Source organism: Typopeltis vanoorti, chromosome 12 (genome assembly GCF_054136105.1).
Source record: "Typopeltis vanoorti isolate ZY-2024b chromosome 12, IOZ_Tvanoo_1.0, whole genome shotgun sequence".
NCBI classification, from domain to species: domain Eukaryota; kingdom Metazoa; phylum Arthropoda; class Arachnida; order Uropygi; family Thelyphonidae; genus Typopeltis; species Typopeltis vanoorti.
In genome coordinates, this window is record NC_143560.1 from 114,643,786 (window position 1) to 114,663,617 (window position 19,832).

Genomic DNA, 19,832 nt, shown 5'->3' on the forward strand with positions numbered 1-19,832 from the left:
CTTGCGTGGCTGGTGAGCTGTCTATAGGTTTGTAGTTCAGAGTTAACCTTTATTGATGTCATACATTTAGTTCTTGATCTTCCCTGTTTTCCTTTTTTCTTCTAATCTTGCATACAGAGCGAGGTTGGGTAGCCTTGACATGTCCATATCATTATTATTATTGTTATTAACATTTGACTTCCATGGAGTCAGAGACTCATCATGGGAGGTACACACAGTTGCACACAATGCTTATCCAACTGTGCCTTAAACTGATTCAATGTGTCTACATTCACAACACTCTCAGGCAATGTATTCCACTCACCTGCCACTCTGCATGCAAAGAACCTGCTCCTCACTCCTCTGTTCACATCTTATTTATGGAGTTTCCAGCACTGCCTCTTGTTCTATTCCCTCTCTCTCGCTCTATGAAAAATCTCTTCCATGTCAACCTGATAACAACCTGACTAGCTTATATATCTCAATCATATCCCCTCTCCTCCTCTTCCTTCTATTCACAAGGATTGCAATTTACATTCTCTCAATATGTCCTCGTACTCCACATTCTAAAGACTACTGACAGCCTTTGGGAATCTTCTCTAACCTCTTTCCAACATATCCTCGTCTCTATGAAATCTGGAGACCAGATCTGCGCACAATGATTCACATGAAGCCTGAACAATGCCTTATACAATGGCATCATAACCTCTTTATTTCTGCATATCAGGGTCCTCTGAATCATTGCCATTATCTGATGTGATGTCTTCACAACTTGTGCAATGTAGCCACCTCCCTTGATGAGTCCCTGACTCCCTGGAGGTCTCGCTTAATAATAACAATAATAATAAAACATGACGTCTCTTTAGCAAATCTATGCTGTATACTGCTGTTGTCAACCAAGTTCTGGATCCTAGTTCTCACCAGCATCTCCAACACTTTAACTACAACAACGGACACACATATAGGCATATAATTTGATGCTTGAGTTCTGTCACCTCCCTTACAAAGTGACCCGATCTTGCTATCCTTCCACTTCTTTAGAACTTGACCCAGTGTAAGACTCATGTTAAACAAATATGTCAAGTCAGATGTCAACTTCCTTGCATATTCCATAATACTTGTGATATATTATCAAATCCCATAGCCTTATTAACATCAAGTTTAGTCAGTTCCTCATATACCTCTTGTTCACTTACAGTAAGTGTCTCCTCCACATCATATTCAGTTGTTTGCTGATGATGCAAAACTAGGAAGGGCAATAGTTGCTAAATGTGATGTAGATATGTTATAGGATAATTTTAATAAATTGGAAGTGTGGATAAAGGACAATAGTTATCAATTCAATTTTGAATTGAATTAATAACCTTGGATGCTGAAGAAGACATTGATAAGTAAAGATTGGGAGGTTATAATCTCTCTTTATAAGGCCATGATGCAAAATGTGGCCAAATATCAGCATGATATTTGGCCACATGTTGACTACTCTGCTCAGATTTGGTCACCTGCTTTTCTTGGGGTTGTTTCTTGGTGTAGAGGATACAGAGACAAGTGACCAAACTGGTGACAGATCTGTGGAATGTTCTATATGAGGACAGATTGAGGATGAGTCTGTGTGTGTGTGTGTCGCAGAGTTTAGCTCATAGGCAGAGAAGAGGGAATATAATAGAAACTTATAAGTTACTAAAGAGATTTTATGAGATTGACACAGAAGAAATGTTTCAATACATGCTGAGTAAGGGGGAAATAAGGGGTGACACTTTGAAGTTTTCTAAGAGTGTGGTTAAAGTTTGCGTGGACTAGGTTCTTTTCTTGGAGAGTGGTGAATGAGCAAAATGGAGTGCCAGAGGTCGTTGTGAGCACTCCAACAGTGAATAGCTTTAAGGAGATATATGACAGGTATTGCGTTAATGGATAGAATGGGTCTCTTGCAACGAGTCTTTTGACTCCATGGAGTGAGTGCTCATATAAAAAATAAATAAATAAATAATTTTTTTTTAACAGTTTATTATCTTTCAAAGAAATTACTTGAGTGTAGGGTACATTTTGTTACATGTTATTAAAATTATTGTGATTAGGACAGTGTAATACTATAATTAATATTAATAGTAATGCTAACAAAAACAATTTACAGTTACAGTTTTACATTAAAGCAGTTAAACAGCTATTTTTGCATTTTATCATTTACATTTTAATTTTACAATTTATTTTTAATCACAATTCACATTAACAATTACTTTTTTAACATGCAATAGATAATACTAAATGCATTCATTTAATTTTTAATAATAATAATTAAATTTAAAAAAATCAACAGCAATAATGAACAATGAACCTTTACAATTTTACAACTTTACAGTTCTGTACTAACCATGTGTACAATTTGGTACATCACTTTGCTTTCACTTTTCATTACCTCTCAGAGAATGGCATACAATATCTTCAGTTTAGTACAGAATGTTATATAATAATAATAATAATGATGAGTCTTTTGACTCCATGGCTGCCTGAATAATATAAATAATAACAATAATAATAATTATCATCCTTATTATTATCATCGGTTAAGGTATTGTGACTTGGAAGTTAATTGTAGTGATTGGCTAATGAGGATTATTTGATTAAGCCATGCTAATCCCACCTACTTCGAAGCTAAGGTTAACTTTTATGAAGAAAGTGGGATTAGCATACCCTATTTATGTTTGGTATTTTTTATGGGTGGAAAGCAGATGTTGGATTCTGGTGATTTGTGAAGTGAAAATAGGCGTGAGTGCTGTATTAATTGTGTTATAGCTTCCACAGTTTGTGTTTTAAATGTTCTGTAATTGTCTCTGTTTTAAATTTTGTAGTAGGTTATTGAGTAGCATGGGTATGAGATGTGATCTCACTGCAGAACCATATGAGTTGTTGAAGGATCTCGGTGTGTAAAGAGTTGTGGTGCGTCGTTTTATGCGATATGTGTCTGTTGTTACAATAGGTGTTGTTGAAGTAATTCCTTAGTAACATTAAGTAGTGTTTCAGATTTTTTATGCTCAGGATAAAGGGTTTGGTTATTGGCTGTTGTATGTGAGGCCTCCAAATCACTTGAAATAATTTTCCAGTGTAATATTTCTATTTTTGCTAAATGGCTGTTTGATGTGTTTGTGTAAACTGTTATGCCGTACCTGAGTAGCAATTTGCAGATACTGTAATATAGGAGTTTTTTTTATGTTATGTGGAATCATGTCTTTTACTTGGAAGAGTTTTGCTGCAATGATGTGGAGTTTAGTATGTAAGTATTTTTTATGTTTTGTCCATATGCAGTGGAGTGGCAATCTATGTAAAGGCCAAGGTATTTTGTATGTGTTACAAGTGTGATTTCAGTACATTGGCAGTTATTTTTTTTGTTAATGCAATGGTATGTGTGAAAGTGTAGTGATAGTGATTTGGGGTGCATTATTCTCGGATTATGTATAATTAACATCTATGTTTTGGTGCGTTGGTTACAATTCAGTTTTGGTAGAAGTAAGTTGATTTCATTTAGATCTTGTGCTTTGGAAAGAGCGCTGTTGATGTCTGTGTGGACTGCTAGTAGCATGGTGTCATCTGTGTATTGATATATTTGACTTTGTGTGGTCAAGTTGTGAACATTGTTAACGTATATGATGAACAGGGTAGGTGATAATATAGTGCCTTGTGGGACTCCATGTTTTATCTGTGTAGCCTGGATTTAATATGTGCCTATGTTTGTTACTTGCGTTTTATTTGAGAGATTGTTCGTGAAGTCAGTATGCAGTGTTCCTTTAATGGGAAACGAATACAGTTTGGTCAATATTATGTAATGTTCAAGCAGTGGTGCACTCAGGATTTAATCTTGGGGGTGGCGAGTTGAGTAGACGATTCGAGAATACACACAATGCATTGCATACGACCTATGACTGAGCATCTGCAGTGATCGCCAATACATGATACCAGTGATCTCTGGCCCGGCTCGGGCAAACAAAGTATCGCCCGAGCACTACTTCTTTCGCCTTGCGTTCATAACGGCCGTGATTCCCAAGAGTCAGAGGGTATTCCTACCTTATGTGAATGCTAATTCATAAGTAGCATAGAAATAGAAGACAGACACAACATAAATAATAAAAAAAAAGAATTTAACAAGGAAAAGATTTTTGGAAAATTTTCTAGTCTTTTTTCCTTTTTCTTTTTTGAGGGAACCAGGGCCCCTTGGCCCCCCTCCCTGGATGCACCAATGTGTTCAAGTGTACCAAAAGCTTTAGTTAAGTCAATAAGTATAGGGAACAGCAAACTTGTTTTTATTGAGAGCTATGTTTATGCGTCGACAATATCTTCTAATAAGGTTATGGTGCTTTTTGTTCCCTGGAAGCCGTATTGGGTTTGAGAGATAATGTTGTACTTTTGTAAATAGTTCTGTAGTCTAATGTGTGTTATTTTTTCAAGAATTTTGCAGATGACTGGTAGGTTAGCTATTGGTCTGTAGTTCTGTGTATTGTTTCTTTTGAATTTTTTTTAATTTTTTAATTTTGAATTTTTTAATTTGTCTGTTCCTGGAGTGGTCTTTGTTTTTAGCTGAAAGAGTTCTTCCTCCAGTTCCTCTTTTGTTACTGGTGGAAAATATATGGTTTGCTGTTGACTTTGTGCTGGTAATTTTTTGTTAATTGTTGGTAGGTTATTTTTTTGAGTTGTGTGATATTGTTTGTGAAAGAGTGCATAGGTCTGCTAGTTCCTTTTGGTTCATATCCTGACCAAAGCTTTTTGAGATAAAATCTTGTGGTGAAGTCTTCTTTTTTATAGTTAGTAATTCGTTAAGTGTAGCCCATGTTTTCTTTATGTTTTCATTATATTCCATAAATTTTTGATAGTAGTAGTGCCTTTTTTGCTGTACAACTTTTTTTCGTTAGTTGATTTTTTGTGTTTTGATATAATATTTGTGGATGAGTGTAACTGAGTGAAAATTTCAAGATTTTCCTTTACAATAATAATATTTCTCTTGGAAGATCCTGTAACCTCTAGAGAGCGCATGTCCCCTGGGTGGCGGATAGGGGAGCCCACCAGATATGGTGGGGGAGGTCCATATATGTTGAATAAGGACTCATGGACCAACAGGGTCACAGGGGCTATCATCTTAATAGCAAGGGAAGTGGTTTTCCCATGGTCCCTTTGCTCTTTAATTTTTCCTATATAGCATTCCTCAGCCATCTCTTGTAACTCACGACCCTAATGCTGTTAGAGTAATCGAGGGCTATGGGTCATTATGTTTCTGTCTCTATGTATTCACTTTACAATTCCCTCCTACCACTTTAAGGCAAGCTGGAAGGCCTCAAGATGGCAGCCCCATCACCAAGCTAGACTGCAGATGGATATTAACCCTTTCAGTCGAAATTTTAATCCACTAAAAAGACTCATGAAGATAGTCAACAGACAAACTTTTTTGGTAACAAACCAGCTTAGAATAAGGATTCGAGAAAAAACGTATTCAGAAAAGGTAGGTCTTGCATAAACTTTGCATTTACGTTAAAATTACTAATCGAAAAACACAGAGAAATGAACATAGAAACACAAATAGCTTTTATAGATTACAAAGCATTTGATAAAATTATCAGAGAAAAACTATGGAAAATCCTAGTAGAATATGAAATACCAAACCAACTCTTTATAGTCATCATCATCATCTTGCCATGCACCCTCAAGGATATGTACAGGATATGATAGTACTACATGAAAAATTTACATCATTACTAACTTCCTATCTAGAATTTTCCTCCAAATCAATCTGTTACTTGCCAAGACTCCAACATTATCAGATCTTATATTTCTATCATCTAAGGCACTTTGTACAGTATCAATCCACCTATATCTTGGTCTTCTTCTGGGTCGTTTTCCTGTCAACCTTGCAAAGAACACTTGTTTTGTTAATCTTTCTTCGCCCATTCTATTTAAGTGATCATACCACATGAGATTAGCTGTGCTAATGCATTCCTGTATGCTGACAATGTCAAGTTCTTTCCTAATATCCTCGTTTTTAATATGATATTGCCATTGATGCCATCTGTTTTCATGTCTCTTATCTTTCTCAGGACTCTCATATCTGCGGTCTCTAGTCTTTGGTTAAGTGTTTTATTTCTGACCCGCCTCTCAGATCCATGAGTTAAGACTGGTTTGAACACTGTCCTGTATACAGCTAATTTAGTGTTCCGACTAATTTCTCTTTTATTCCATATGAATTTATTCAATTGACTTCCTACCATACCAGATTTGTTGATTCTGTTTTTCTATTTCCATATTTAATTTATCATCTACAGTAAAATTCGTGCCTAAGTAGCTGAAATGTTTTATTTGTTCCACAGGTTCTCCATTCACAACGCAGTTGACGTTTTCAACAATTCTACCTATTTTCATTGTTGTTGTCCTTTTATTGCTGACCTTCATACCATATCTATTACAACAGTTATTCAATTTAGTCATGGAACCTTGCAGACCTGTAGTGGATTTATTTAGAAGTATAACATCGTCTGCATAAAGCAAAGAGCTGACATCAACATCTCCAATTTTGATATCATGTTTAATACCACTTTCCTTCATAATATGATCCATATAGATAATGAATAACAGAGGGGATAAGGTACATCCTTGTCTCACACCAGATTTAACATTAAACCATCTTCTTGTACTTCCTTCAATTCTAACTGCTGACTTACAACTCAAATAAAAACTAAGTATTGCTTGATATAATGCCCCATTAACACCATATAACTGTAGCGTATTGAATAGCTTCTCTATAGGCACCTTGTCATATGATTTTTCCAGATCGACAAAACTTAAGCATAGATCTTTGTTATATTCCCATGCTTTCACAACTATTTGTCGTAAAGTGAAGATCTGATCCTGACAGCCTCTATTTGGCCTGAATCCAGCTTGACCCAGCTTTTCCTCCACGATTCTTCTCAACTGTTTCTCAAGTATACTTGCATATATCTTACCAGGAATACTCAGTAACGAAATGCCTCTGTAATTCTCCATTCAGTTTTATTTCCCTTTTTATATATGGGTCCTATAAGAGCTCTACTCCAGTCATCTGGAATTTCAATCCTCTGTTCCAAGCTTTCTGAACTATGCAGTGCAGCCACTGTAAGACGAAACCAAGAATGTGGCATCTTTAATTTATATAAAGTGAAAGATATGATTATTTTGGCAGATACAAATGATCTGGCAGGTTTTTATACCTCCATATTTGAGCATTTCTGGTTGAATATCATCTACTCCTGCTGCCTTTCCACATTTCAGGCCCTTGATGCCTTTTTCTACTTCAAGTATGAATATGTATTCCTGACTGTATGCCTATTGTGTGTTTTTTTTTACCACTGTGCTATCACTGCTTGTTTCATTTAGCAATTTCTCGAAGTAATTACTCCATACTTCAAGCATATCTTTTTCTCCCATTTTCATGTCACCTTTATCATCTCTAATTCCTTTAACAGCACTCTTTCCTCCATTTCTCAGCTTCAACAATCTCCAGAATATCTTGCCACCTTCTTGATATTTATTTTCTATGTTCTTGCCAAAATCCTCCGATGACTTTTGTTTAGCTTTCTTACATTTGTCTGTGTATTCTCTAAGAGCAAAAGTTGACTTATTTGCCAGGAACTTTTGCTATACTTTCTTCTTTTTCTTCACTGTCTCTTTAACTTTCTGTGTCCACCATGGAGTTCTGATTTTTCTGTCCTTGCAGACAACCTCACCACATGACTCTCTGGCTGAATCAATCAGTGTTTTCTTCAAGGCTTGCCACCGAATCTCCAAGGTTTGGTTCCTGTTCTCAAACTCTTTCATTTTTTCTTCAATAATTTTTGTGTATTTTAATCTACAGTTCACATCTGAGAGCTGCTCGCCTTTTATTCGCTTTAAAACTTTCTTACATGTTATTCTTTTCAATTTGAAATTCAATTTTATCCTGCTCACGACTAAATAGTGATCACTTCCAATTTCAAATCCTCTGTACACTCTGGTGTGCTGCACCAGGAAGAAAACATCACTATCAGCAATAACATAGTCAATGAGACTTTTCTTATTCCTTGCCTCTTCTCACCATGTGAATTTGTGCACGTTTTTATGTTGGAACATGGTGTTAGTAATAACCAGTCCATGTCCTGAGCAGAAATCCAACAGGTATTTGGCATTATTATTAGCTTTGCTCTTTTCTCCAAATTTTCCCGAAATATTTTCGTATGTCTGACAATCATTTCCTACTCTGCTATTTAGATCCCCAACAAGGACCAACTTTTCCTTTTTCATTGTGTCAGTTGCTTTCTCTAAAGCATCAAAAAATTCTTCCACTTTTACCTCAGTAGAACCTTCTGTGGGACCATAGGCACAAATAAGTCTCATTGTCCTGTTCCCCATTCTCATATTTGACCACATCACTCTACTTGAGACTGCCTGCCATTCAAGAAGATTAGCCTCGTATTTAGTGTTGAATACCATGGCTGCTCTTTCTTTTCCTTGATTTTCATTGCCTGAATATAACATTTTGTATCTATTGCTCAGAAAGTTCTCACCAGTTTTTGTCTTTTTTGTTTCAGTCACCCCTATAATGTTGATCTGGTACTTATTCCTCAGCTAGCTCCATTTCTTTGCCATTCAGGCTTCTTATGTTGATAGTACCGATCTTTAACTCTGGTGATGTTGAGTTGAGGTGTGTTTTCAGATTTGTTCCAGTAGCTGACTTTTCGCTGTTCACCCTGGTTCCTTGGTGAAAGCAATGGGGCCTTGTTTAACTGGGCGATGCCCCAGCTGGCATGAAATTTTGTCATGTTGTACCATCATTTTGTATTTTGGTTTAAGCCAATAAGAATACAATTTGGTCAGCTAAATCCCAAATTGGCAGCTCATCCTTGTTTGTTCAGTATCTTGGTAGATACCCAACATGTGCACCACGAGAAGGTGAGGATTGGACATTAGGTCAGAAGCTTTGGTTGGTTCTCCGCATTCCTTTAAAGGCTATGTGGAGGTCTTCTCTTAGTTATATAGCTTTGACCCTTAAGCACCCCCTTTAGTCTTATATAATATATATCAAGATAATAAAATATCTGTGAAGTACAATAATTCAACATCAAGCTGGAAACCAATAAATAGAGGAGTATGTCAGGTTTTCCCTCCCTCATCGGTTTTATTTAATATATACATAGATAAAATCATAAAAGAATGGCAGATCACTAATGAAGGAGGATTCAAGATAAACCATAACACCAGATTAGCTACTCTTCTTTTTGCTGATGACCAAATAATTCTTGGAAACAATAAAGATGAACTACAAAATCATTATGCAGTCTAAATAATTGGATAAAAACATATGGTATGGAAATATCAACAGACAAAACAAAAGTCATGGCCTTCAAAGGTGCTAATCCAATACATTCAGATATTTAGGATGCACAATGTCATACGAAATTAAAGCTGATTTAGAACCAAAGATATCAACCTTTTTAAAAGTAACAGGGCACTATTAAATAAAATTTTTAAACCCAGTTATGTACAAAAACACACACGAATAAGAATGTACAATGCAAAAGCTAAACTTACCTTACTTTATGGCAATGAGATATGGACAACAAAAAAAGCAGATGAAAGAAGAATTGAATCATCTGAAATGAAATTTCTGTGCAGAACTGAAGGAGTCACAATAATGGACAAAATGAAACGCAGCGAAATCAGAAAAAAACTTGAAATTACAACCTCCCTAAATGAAACAGTTAATGGCTATAGGGTACAACCTATAGCAAATATATATATAGAAAAATGGAAAGAACCTATACTGAGAATGAATAGAAGCAGAATACCTAAATACATTCTAAATTACCACCCAAAAGGTACCTGATGCAGAGGAAGACCCTTAAAAAGATGGAATTGAGTCTGGAACAGACCACTTAGCCTATAAGCCTGGAAAGGAAGAAGAATAATATAATACTATTTATAATGTTGCCATTTATCCATGGATTAATGGATCAATTGTCTGTTTGTCGCCTCCTTTGTGTAGGCATTGTTGCTTTTTTGTATATTTCTGTGAACATTACTTGAAATTTCTCACATAAAGTTACAGGATCATTTATTTTAAGTAGGCAACTCCAGTCAATATGTTGTTGTTGACAATGCCCTTTATTACAATTGAGTTTTGTCAAGTTTTGCAGTGTTTGGAGGAAGGGGGAGGTGACATAATGAAACGAGTTTAGACAAACTACTGATCATCAATTTTTATGTTAATTAATGATGATGTATATGTATGGATGGGAGCCCGTATGTTGATATGGTCAATACATGATTGTGATAGTGAATTGCTGAATATTTCTTCTGTTGTTGGGGAGTTTATGGTAGAGTTTATGTTGTACTGGCTTAGTATATCAAGGTATGTGTTAGTGGTTGAAGAAGCATTTTCAAGAGTATTTATGTTAATGTCTCCTATTAGGATGAGCCATTGTGTTGCATGTGGTTTCAATGCCTTAGCCATGATTCTAATTCATACAGCAAGCTGAGTGGATTATTATCTGAGGGTCTGTATATTATGTTTATTGTGTATTTGATGCTGTGATTTCTGTGTATTCGAATTGAGTTTGTTTTTCAGTCACACTGCATATTTCTTTGATAAATGCTACGATGCCATCCCCTCATTTGTTTGATCTACATAAGTAGTAGGTCTGGTAATTATTAATGTTGTATGCATAAGTTTCTGTGTTGTTTATGGCAACTTCGGTCAGTATTAGTATAAAGTAAGAGTCAAATGGATGTCCAATCTTATTAACCCTTTAATAAGATTACAGAGAGAATGTATTATTATGGGCTCGGAAATACACGCCTGCTTTGCTGAGCTTGTATGTGTTCAGTTGGCATGCCTCCCATATTCAGACAATTTTTTAGTATGGAAAGAATCGTCGTAAGATATTCCAACTTCGCAGGTAGGTTCTTCCATTTATTGCCAACCAGTTGAAATTTATTTGACTTGGGTTTCTGTCCTTGCATGACATCTAAAGAGAAAAATTTGAACTGGTACAACTAATCATATGCAGCACGATGCATTAACCGACTGCGGGGATTTTAGGGATGTCACAATATAATGTCTACCAGTAAATATCCACTTTATCTTACTGATGATTCAATTCATGAATTGTTAACAACAAATGAGTCGGGAGAAGAATTGTCCGAGTTAAGTGAATTGTGACAAGTAAAGAAGATAGTGACAAAAGTCTTGATACGAACGTGCGTAAGCGAATGCATACCGAAGATATATTGCTCAAGTGGCATGATGATACATTTACTCCAAGTGTACACGAATTTGATAGCAGTAATTCAGGAATAATCATAGGTAATATCACTGATGATTCTTCAGGTTTAGATATTTTTGAACAATTTTTTGCTATAGAACTAATTACAACAATAGCTGACGAAACAAACAAGTTTCATACCTTCACCACAAATAATAGACCATCTATACCATCTTCATGACTAAAGCAGTGGAAAAACCCCACCCCTCAAGAACTTTACATTTTTCTAGTTATTACAAAAAACTATTTTTCCACCTTCTGGATATGACCATACTCTAAATTCCCACTGTCTCTATAATGTAAAATTTGGAAAAAACACAAACTTAGCAGACTACCAACTCATGCTTATCAGGGAAATAATTCAAAAGTACTATATCCCCCAGAACAACAGGGAGGGTGAAAGGATGTCCATCACCTAGATCAACCACTCAACCAATCAACCACTGCATCTCAAAGAAAGGCATTTCCCTTCTCTTGTACCTTCTACTGAGGAGAAGAAGAATGCAGCTCAAGTTTGTTACATCTGTTCCAATACCACTCTTGAGTAGAAGAAGCATCGTGAGAGCCGGTATATGTGCACCAAATGTGACATTGGACTCTGTGTACAGCCATGTTTTGAAAAATATCATTCCATACTAAATTTTTAGGATTTTCTTACCCTGGCACTTGGTAGGCTTAGTAATAACTGTGTTGTAAATAATAGTGCTCTTTATATATTTTGATTAATTTCTACATAAATGAATGTGTGTAATTTGCATAATCAAGTGGACACCCCCTTGATTATGTAAATTTTATAAAACACTATTATTGTCATTTTTGTGGAACAAGCGTATATCAAGAATGTATGATGCTGTCTGGACTTCTTACTTCAGTAAGAATTTTAATTGATTTTATTTATAAATTTTTTGCAAAATTAATTCAGCACATGGGGCAATGTCAGTAGAATATGAAATCAGCAGTTAAAGGATTAAGCAAGAGATTCATAAGAAAAGAACGATGTGGAAGGAATACCATTTGCATAAGGATGACATCTGTTATGAACGTTATAAGCAGCAGGCTAGAATAGTCACAACTGTTGTATGGAAAGAAAAGTGTGAGTATGAAAAGAAACTGGCTCTGCGTGCTAAAGACAAACCACAAGAATTTTATCGATATGCTGCAAGTTGGAGAAAGAATGAATATGAAAATATAACTCTTCTAAATCCAGATGGCATGAGGGTTACAGATGCAGAAGAGGTTGTTCAGTTAACGAGTGCCCAATTTGTTAAAAGCTATCAACCTGGTGACCGCAACAGTGAGCTCACTGTTACCTCTTCACTAGATGAAGAAATGCAGGTGTGTGAGGCCGAAATATTAGAGTTGTTGCACAAATTGAATAAGAATTCAGTAATTGGGACTAATGGAATATCAGCACATGTGCTAAAAGAGTGTTCAGATGAACTGGTTCTTCCTTTGATCAGGCTGTTTAATATGAGTCTCAGAACAGGAAAGATTCTGAATTGCCATACATTCCTTCCATTCCTGGAAGGAATGTATGGTAATTCCATTGCACAAGGGTGGTTCAAAGACCGATGTATCAAACTATCGACCAATTAGTATCTCAGAAGTGGTGGTGATGATTTTGGAAAAATTGGTTATGGCTTGCATTCAGAAATGGGTTGACAGTGAATCTGTATTTTGCAGTGAACAACATGGATGGGTTTACTATGGGAGGGTTATATTTTAGGAAATTGCTCACATTCTATAACAATGTTACCATTGAACTAGACAAGGTGGGAATGGATACACCATGATACTTTTGGATTTTGCTAAGGCTTTTGACTGAATACAGCATGGTAGACTGTTGCATAAATTGGAGAAAATGAGTTTGGATTATATAATATTAGCATGGATAAGAGGATGCCTGACTGACAGATATTAAAAAGTGGTATACAGGGGGTCTGAGTCTGCAAGGTTTAAGGCTTCGGGTGACTTACTGACGCTATTCCTCCCTTCCAGGGTTAGCAGCCCTGGTAGGGTTAAGTTTCCTCACTTGCAATAACTCATCAGATGAAGGCTCCGACTCTTATAGGCCGGAGCCAGGAAACTCGTCGAGTGTGATTCCAGATGTCTGTTTCTTGTTTGGAGGTGATCCTGCCACCTGTCCAGCAGCCTCCTCAGGAAGAAAGTTAAAAGAAAGTTCTGCAAGGACTGTCATCAACCCATTTCTTCAAATTCTCATCATGCTTGTTCTGGTGGTCAAGGAGTTCCAAATCCTCAGACACTTCATGTGTCAGGTCTGCAATCGTGCATTCTCCACTACAGTCGACCTTGGCATGCATCGCACCTCAAAACATCCAGCCGAAGCCAACACTGCAGTAAGAACCGAGTGCATCAAAGCACATTGGACTGCCAAAGAAGAAAAGATCCTCACCACTCATGAGATCAAGTTGATGGTGTGAGGAATAAAGAACATCAATGAGGCTTTATTTCAAGTGTTCCCATTAAGATCTTTGGATGTCATCAAGTGTCATAGCCTTAGTTCAAGAATTGGCAGCCCATCTGCCACAGGCAGGGGGAGGTTTTTGGTCACCTGGGTTTCAGAAAGATGAAGAGATGTTGGAGATGGTCCTGAGGCCACTGGCTAAGGTAGATTCTGACCTCTGGAATGTCGAGTATGAGGAAAGATTGAGAAGATGCAATTTGCAGAGTCTGGTGGACAGGAGGAGGGGAGATATGATAGAGACCTACAAGTTATTAAGGGGGTTGCTAAGGGCTGGAGAGATTCTACAGAAAACAGTGGGAGATCAGGGGAGAACCATCCCTGGAAGCTGTATAAGGATGGTGTGAGTAGGGGAGTGAGAAGCAAGTTTTTTTCACACAGAGTTATGAATGATTGTAATGCCTTACCTGAGAATGTGGTATCTGCAAATAATTTGAGGGTGTTTAAAGCATGGTATGATGAGCTGTGTGTTTGATAAAAGGACCTCCTAGAGCAGCATTCTTCAACCTTTTTACATCTGCGGACCGGGGAAAATAGGAGAAATATTTTGCAGACCATCTGACGGCTAAGACAGAAACTTAAACCAATGTAGATAGTATTTTATTTATTAAATCCAATGTTATAAAATTACAATTTTTAGCTAGTGTGACATCTGCTGCTGCTTAGAGGTTAGAAAATTTGATATACATGGCTAGAGCATTGTTTCTGACAGACGAAGAAATTTTTGGCGGATCACCAGGAAATTTCTGCAGACCACTGCCGGGCTACAGGTTGAAGAACAAGGTCCTAGAGGACCTCCTCTTTGACTCCATGGGGTCTTAGGTAATAATAATAATAATAATAATAATAATAATAATAATAATACATATGGCTAGCCAAAACCCAAGTGATCACTTCATGATTACTTTCACCAACTGGAGGAAAGTGTGACACCCCACTCACAATTAGATTCTCTGACGATATGATGTGATCCATTAATAAACTATTAAAGTTCTTTTTAAACATCACTGTACTATTTTCATGAACTATTTTTTTGTTTTCTTTTTAAACCAAACATTCCTGTTTTGTAATAGTAATACTTTCTAAACTGTTCTAGGATATTATTCCTTAGGAATAAGTCTTACAAAAAATGGACTGACTGAAGTGCAGAAGATTGATGGAACAACTTTAATAGTCTACGGAGATAATGGTTTGTGCCTTTTATATATTGTGTAAATTTTATTTTACCTTGGCATTCAAAATATTAGACATTTTGTGTGTAACCTCTTGTTTTATATTCATCTAAGCATAATATTATTACTATTACGGGTATGTCCATGGAATCAGTAGACCCGTCGCAGGAGACCCAAACTAGCAAAACAATATCTGTCATATCTCTTCTTGAATTCATTTACAGACGAAGAGCTCACAACTATGTTAGGCAATGAATTCCACATATTCACCACCCTCCAGGCAAAAAACCTTGTTCTCACACCCTTGTTGACCACACTCTTCTTTAATTTCCAGGGATGACCTCTTGTTCTTCCATCACTATCACACAGCTAAAACATTTCCCCTGCATCAATCCTATAAAAACCTTTCAGTTATTTAAATGTTTTGATCACATCCCCTCTTCTCCATCTATCAACCAACCTCTGCAATCTACAAGCTCTCAATCTATCAATGTAGGGAGCATTTTTTACATCCCACTCCTCTGAAACCACTCCACAACCTCCTCATCTCCAAGGAATTCAAGTGACCAGACCTGAGCACAGTAATCGAAATGTGGATGTATCAACACTTTATAAAGGGGAATAATAACCTCTTTATCTCTGGATGTCAGTGTGTTCCTCAACCAAGTAATCCTATGTGCAATCTTGGACATCTTAGCAATGTGTCCCCTGAACTTCATCTCCCTGTCTACCAACACCGATAAGTCTCTAGCCTCATCAATCTCTTGGAGTACTGTTCCATCAATGTAGTACACAGTTGGTAATCTTCTAATCCAAAAATGCATGACTTTACATTTTTCCACATTGAACTGACATCCATTACCTTTTGCCCATTCTACCAGCTTATTTAAATCATCCTGCAAACTTTCAACATCAGCTCGATTTTTTATTGCGCTACCCAACTTTGCTTCATCAGCAAACAACTGAATATCTCCCTTTAAGCCATTTCCTGTATCATTTATATGCAAATTAAACAACAATGGCCCAAGCACAGAGCCCTGAGGCACAACACTGATCACCTGTCTCATCCTGGACTCGGCTTCTCCATACACCACCTTCTGGTATCTCTCCCTGAGCTATTCTCCTATCTATATCACCAATTTAGTATCCATTCCAATCTGCTCCAATTTGCTTAACAGTGTTCCATGGGGTATCCTGTCAAAAGCCTTAGCAAAATCCAGAAGTACCACTGTGTAGCCAGTTCCTTTGTCCAACTCGGATGTCATTCTATTATGAAAAGTTAATAGATTGCTAAGGAAGGATCTACCTTTAACAAAACCATGTTGGCCTCTATAGAGTACCATATCCTGATCCACCCATTCTTGAATTTTGTCTTTAACCAACTTTTCCAATACTTTTATCACTACTCCTGAGATGGTGATTGGTCTGTAATTAACTACCGCAGTTTTAGAACCACCCTTATGCAAAGGAACCACCTTTGCCTAATTTCCACTCCCTAGGGACCACACAGGAGTTCAAACTTAAGTTAAATATCCAGGTAAGAGGGTTTGACAATTCCTTTGCACGTTCACGCAACACCCGAGCTGATATTCCATCTAAACCTACAGCAGTGTTTGCATTTAAATTTTGCAATATATTAAATACCTCTGATTTCTTAGCTTCAATTTTCACATTAGTTGTTGCTACAGGTGCAGAGATATCCCCACATGGGTGATAGACTTTTGAAAAGTGATCACTCAATAACTCGACTATTACATCTGATTTCGTCACCTCAATACCATCAGCACACACTAAAGTTATCCTTCCAAAGTCATTCTTCCTTTTACTTGCCATATAGCGGAAGAACTCTTTGTGATTAATCTTGATTTCATTGGCTAAGGTCTTCTCATACTCAGATTTAGCTTTTCTTACTATGCTGGTAACCTTCCTAGCTTGAGCCTTGTACTGCTCATGGGTGTACTGATCGCATTTCTCCTTGTACATTCTCCATAACAAGGAGAATTGCAGATCAAGCTTGATACTATTGCTCATCCATCTAACGCCTGCCATGTTTATCTTCCTGACCACGGGGACATAATCTGATATTGCTTTCCTCAGATACCCACTGATTTTATCCCATGCACTGCTAACATCTTTCCCCTGCAATATGTTCTGCCATGGGATGGCTGCAAGCTCACTCCGAAGCTTGTTATGATTGCCTAACCTGTAGTTCCATATATACCCCTTCTTAACAGAAAAATCAGCAGATTTTGAAACCTCCCAAGTCAATACCACATGATTGCTTTCACCAATTGGAGGTAACGAGGACACCTTACTTATGCATATATCCTCTGAACCATGTCCAACACTCTCACACCATGTGTCCCTTCAGTTATGTGCTGTTTCAAGTAATTATCTCGTAGAAGATGTATGAACTCCATTTCCTTTTTGCTACGAGATATTTCCTCCTTCCAATTGATATCACCATAATTAAAATCCCTCATAATAATCACTAAACCTGCACTCATTGCACTAATTTGCTGATGCATGAATTCAATATATCTCCCTTTACCCCCCGGCCTATAGCAGCATCCAACTGTATCTTTGGTTGCATTGGTCACTATTTCACACAAGACCGCCTCAAATGAACTCTCATTCACATGTCTATCATCTTGATATACTACTTTCTTTGGCTGCAACACATCAGCTATCATCAACAGTACTCCTCCCCCTGTTCTATCTTCTCTATCCTCCCTGAAAATACTGTACCCATCACATTCAATTCCAGTGACCACATCTTCTGCTGACAGCCAAGTTTCACTAATGCCTACAACTTTTGGTGAAATTGCACTGACTAATGCTAGAACTTCTCTCTTATTTTGAATGCTTCTTGCATTGGTATACAAAAATTGCAGATTCCCTCTAGTTCTTGTACTGGCTTTAGAACTGATATACAAGTCACTAATTTCAGTAGTCCCATGCGGATTTTTATCCCCTCTCTTCCGCAATTTATTCTGCGAATAAGGATCAATAAATATACAATCGCTATTAAGGTTTCTCTCTCTTACACTCAGCCTTTTCAATATCAGTTTCCCTGCCCAATTACTTCAACTTGTTCAGAAAACAGTAACTTCTTCAATCGCTTATGTCCTTCCATGCTCAGATGCAGCCCATTTCTAATACAACTGTCTTTTTCCTTCAAATACACTCCAGTCATCAACAAATTCCAGATCTCTTTTTTTGCACTATTCTTGCAATCATATCATTCATTATCATTGCTCGTCTACTTAACTCGTAATTGTCAAAACGAGGCAGCACACACACACACACACACACACCATCCTCCCATTGGCACTTTTCTTCTTCGCAATCTCTAACAATGTTCTTATATCTTTTGCCACCCAATTTATACCACCACTCATTTCATTTGTACCCACCATAACTATCATCTTGTCTGCATCATGCCCTCTCTTTATTGCTAAAGCCAGTCTTTCTATTGTCCCACCAGCCAAGCACTCCTCAGGCATACCACTGTCCATATCCTTAATCATAGAATCACCATATATCTTACTACTCTTGACTTCATTCAAGTCTACACAAGCATCACTAATGGACTAATTTTCTATGCTATTCAGCATGCCTCTCCCAGTTTCATTACTCAACGCTCTTTTACTTACTCCTCCCCCCACTCTCATGATATCTCGTTTCTTCTAGACCTCTTGTGGTTTTATTTTCTTGATTCCCAATCACTCCCATACTATTTATTACTGCATCGGTCACCAAAGACTCACACATACGTAATCCTGTTCTAGTTACTTCAGCTAAAGTAATCTCTATAGTCCTAATTTCTCTGTTTAACACATTAAACTCAGTTTTAACTTCCAGTATCTCCTTACTGAGCACTTCCAATTCCTCATGCAGAAGATGAAGGTCATTTTTCATTTTCATGAACTCCCGCCAAGGTTCTTCCGCTACGGTCACGATGTCGGCTTCCATTCCTAAACACTCCAGCCTATCCCAACACTTCTCACATACATCACCATTTTTGTTCTTCTCATTTAGCCAGACCGACCACAGATCCTTCGGCACATACATGTAGCAGTTTCCGCAATGCATCCACTGCAAAAAATCTAATGCTGAGCCAGCCTTTCGTGTAGAAGTAGAAGTCCTGTGTGCCGTTGACGTACGTTTCTTGTTGGATGCCATCTTCACACATTGAAGTAGTGAAACAAACAGCAGTGAAAACACAATATATACAACACAGTTCCAAACAATAACACTACTGAAGGACACTTGTATCTAACCGATTCACAACTGCAGTACAATTTGAGACAAAAAGCCACACTATATTTAAATTTAAAAACACGTTATCTAGCCTAACTAAACATGACCACCACATTCACCAAGGACACTAGTGCCCGATATGCAGTCTGTATATCTAGTATACATATGTACAGACTATATATAAATTATTGCATATACTGTCTGTTTGCCTATCTATCTATGTTTACAATAAAAAAAAATCTATCTATATATATAATCTATAGAGAAATTTTGACACTATAATGAAATGAAACATGTCACATTAGTGTTCACGCATCATCTGAATCAGTGGTTCTTAACCTGTTTGGTAGCTCCTCCTCCCTCATCCAACCATTCTAATAATAGGATAATCAGTGCATTTTGTGGGATGAGTATTTATTATTATACGTCGTAAAATTAGCTTTTTCTTTTATGAAAATTCTAATTTTTAAAGTGGTAACTATTTTGCTTGTACAACATTTGGAAAGTTTTACATATAAAGCATGTGATTTCATGTGTTGGTTACGAATTCATACATTGCCTGATTCCTTTCTCTCCTTCAACATGAATTGACTCTTTTAGGCACTGTGCCAGCAGAGTTCTGACATC

The 19,832-nt window shown here is 37.0% G+C and overlaps 1 protein-coding gene across 4 annotated transcripts in view; it reads left to right on the forward strand.

Moving 5' to 3' along the window:
• Positions 1 to 19,832, forward strand: part of LOC150101147 (uncharacterized) — a 916,082-nt gene that overhangs the window by 319,592 nt on the left and 576,658 nt on the right. For all 4 annotated transcript variants that reach the window (XM_090401639.1, XM_090401642.1, XM_090401641.1 and 1 more), the window contains one exon: positions 14,867 to 14,959. In XM_090401639.1, coding sequence (XP_090257765.1) covers positions 14,867 to 14,959 — 93 coding nt within the window. The remainder of the gene's footprint in view (positions 1 to 14,866; positions 14,960 to 19,832) is intronic.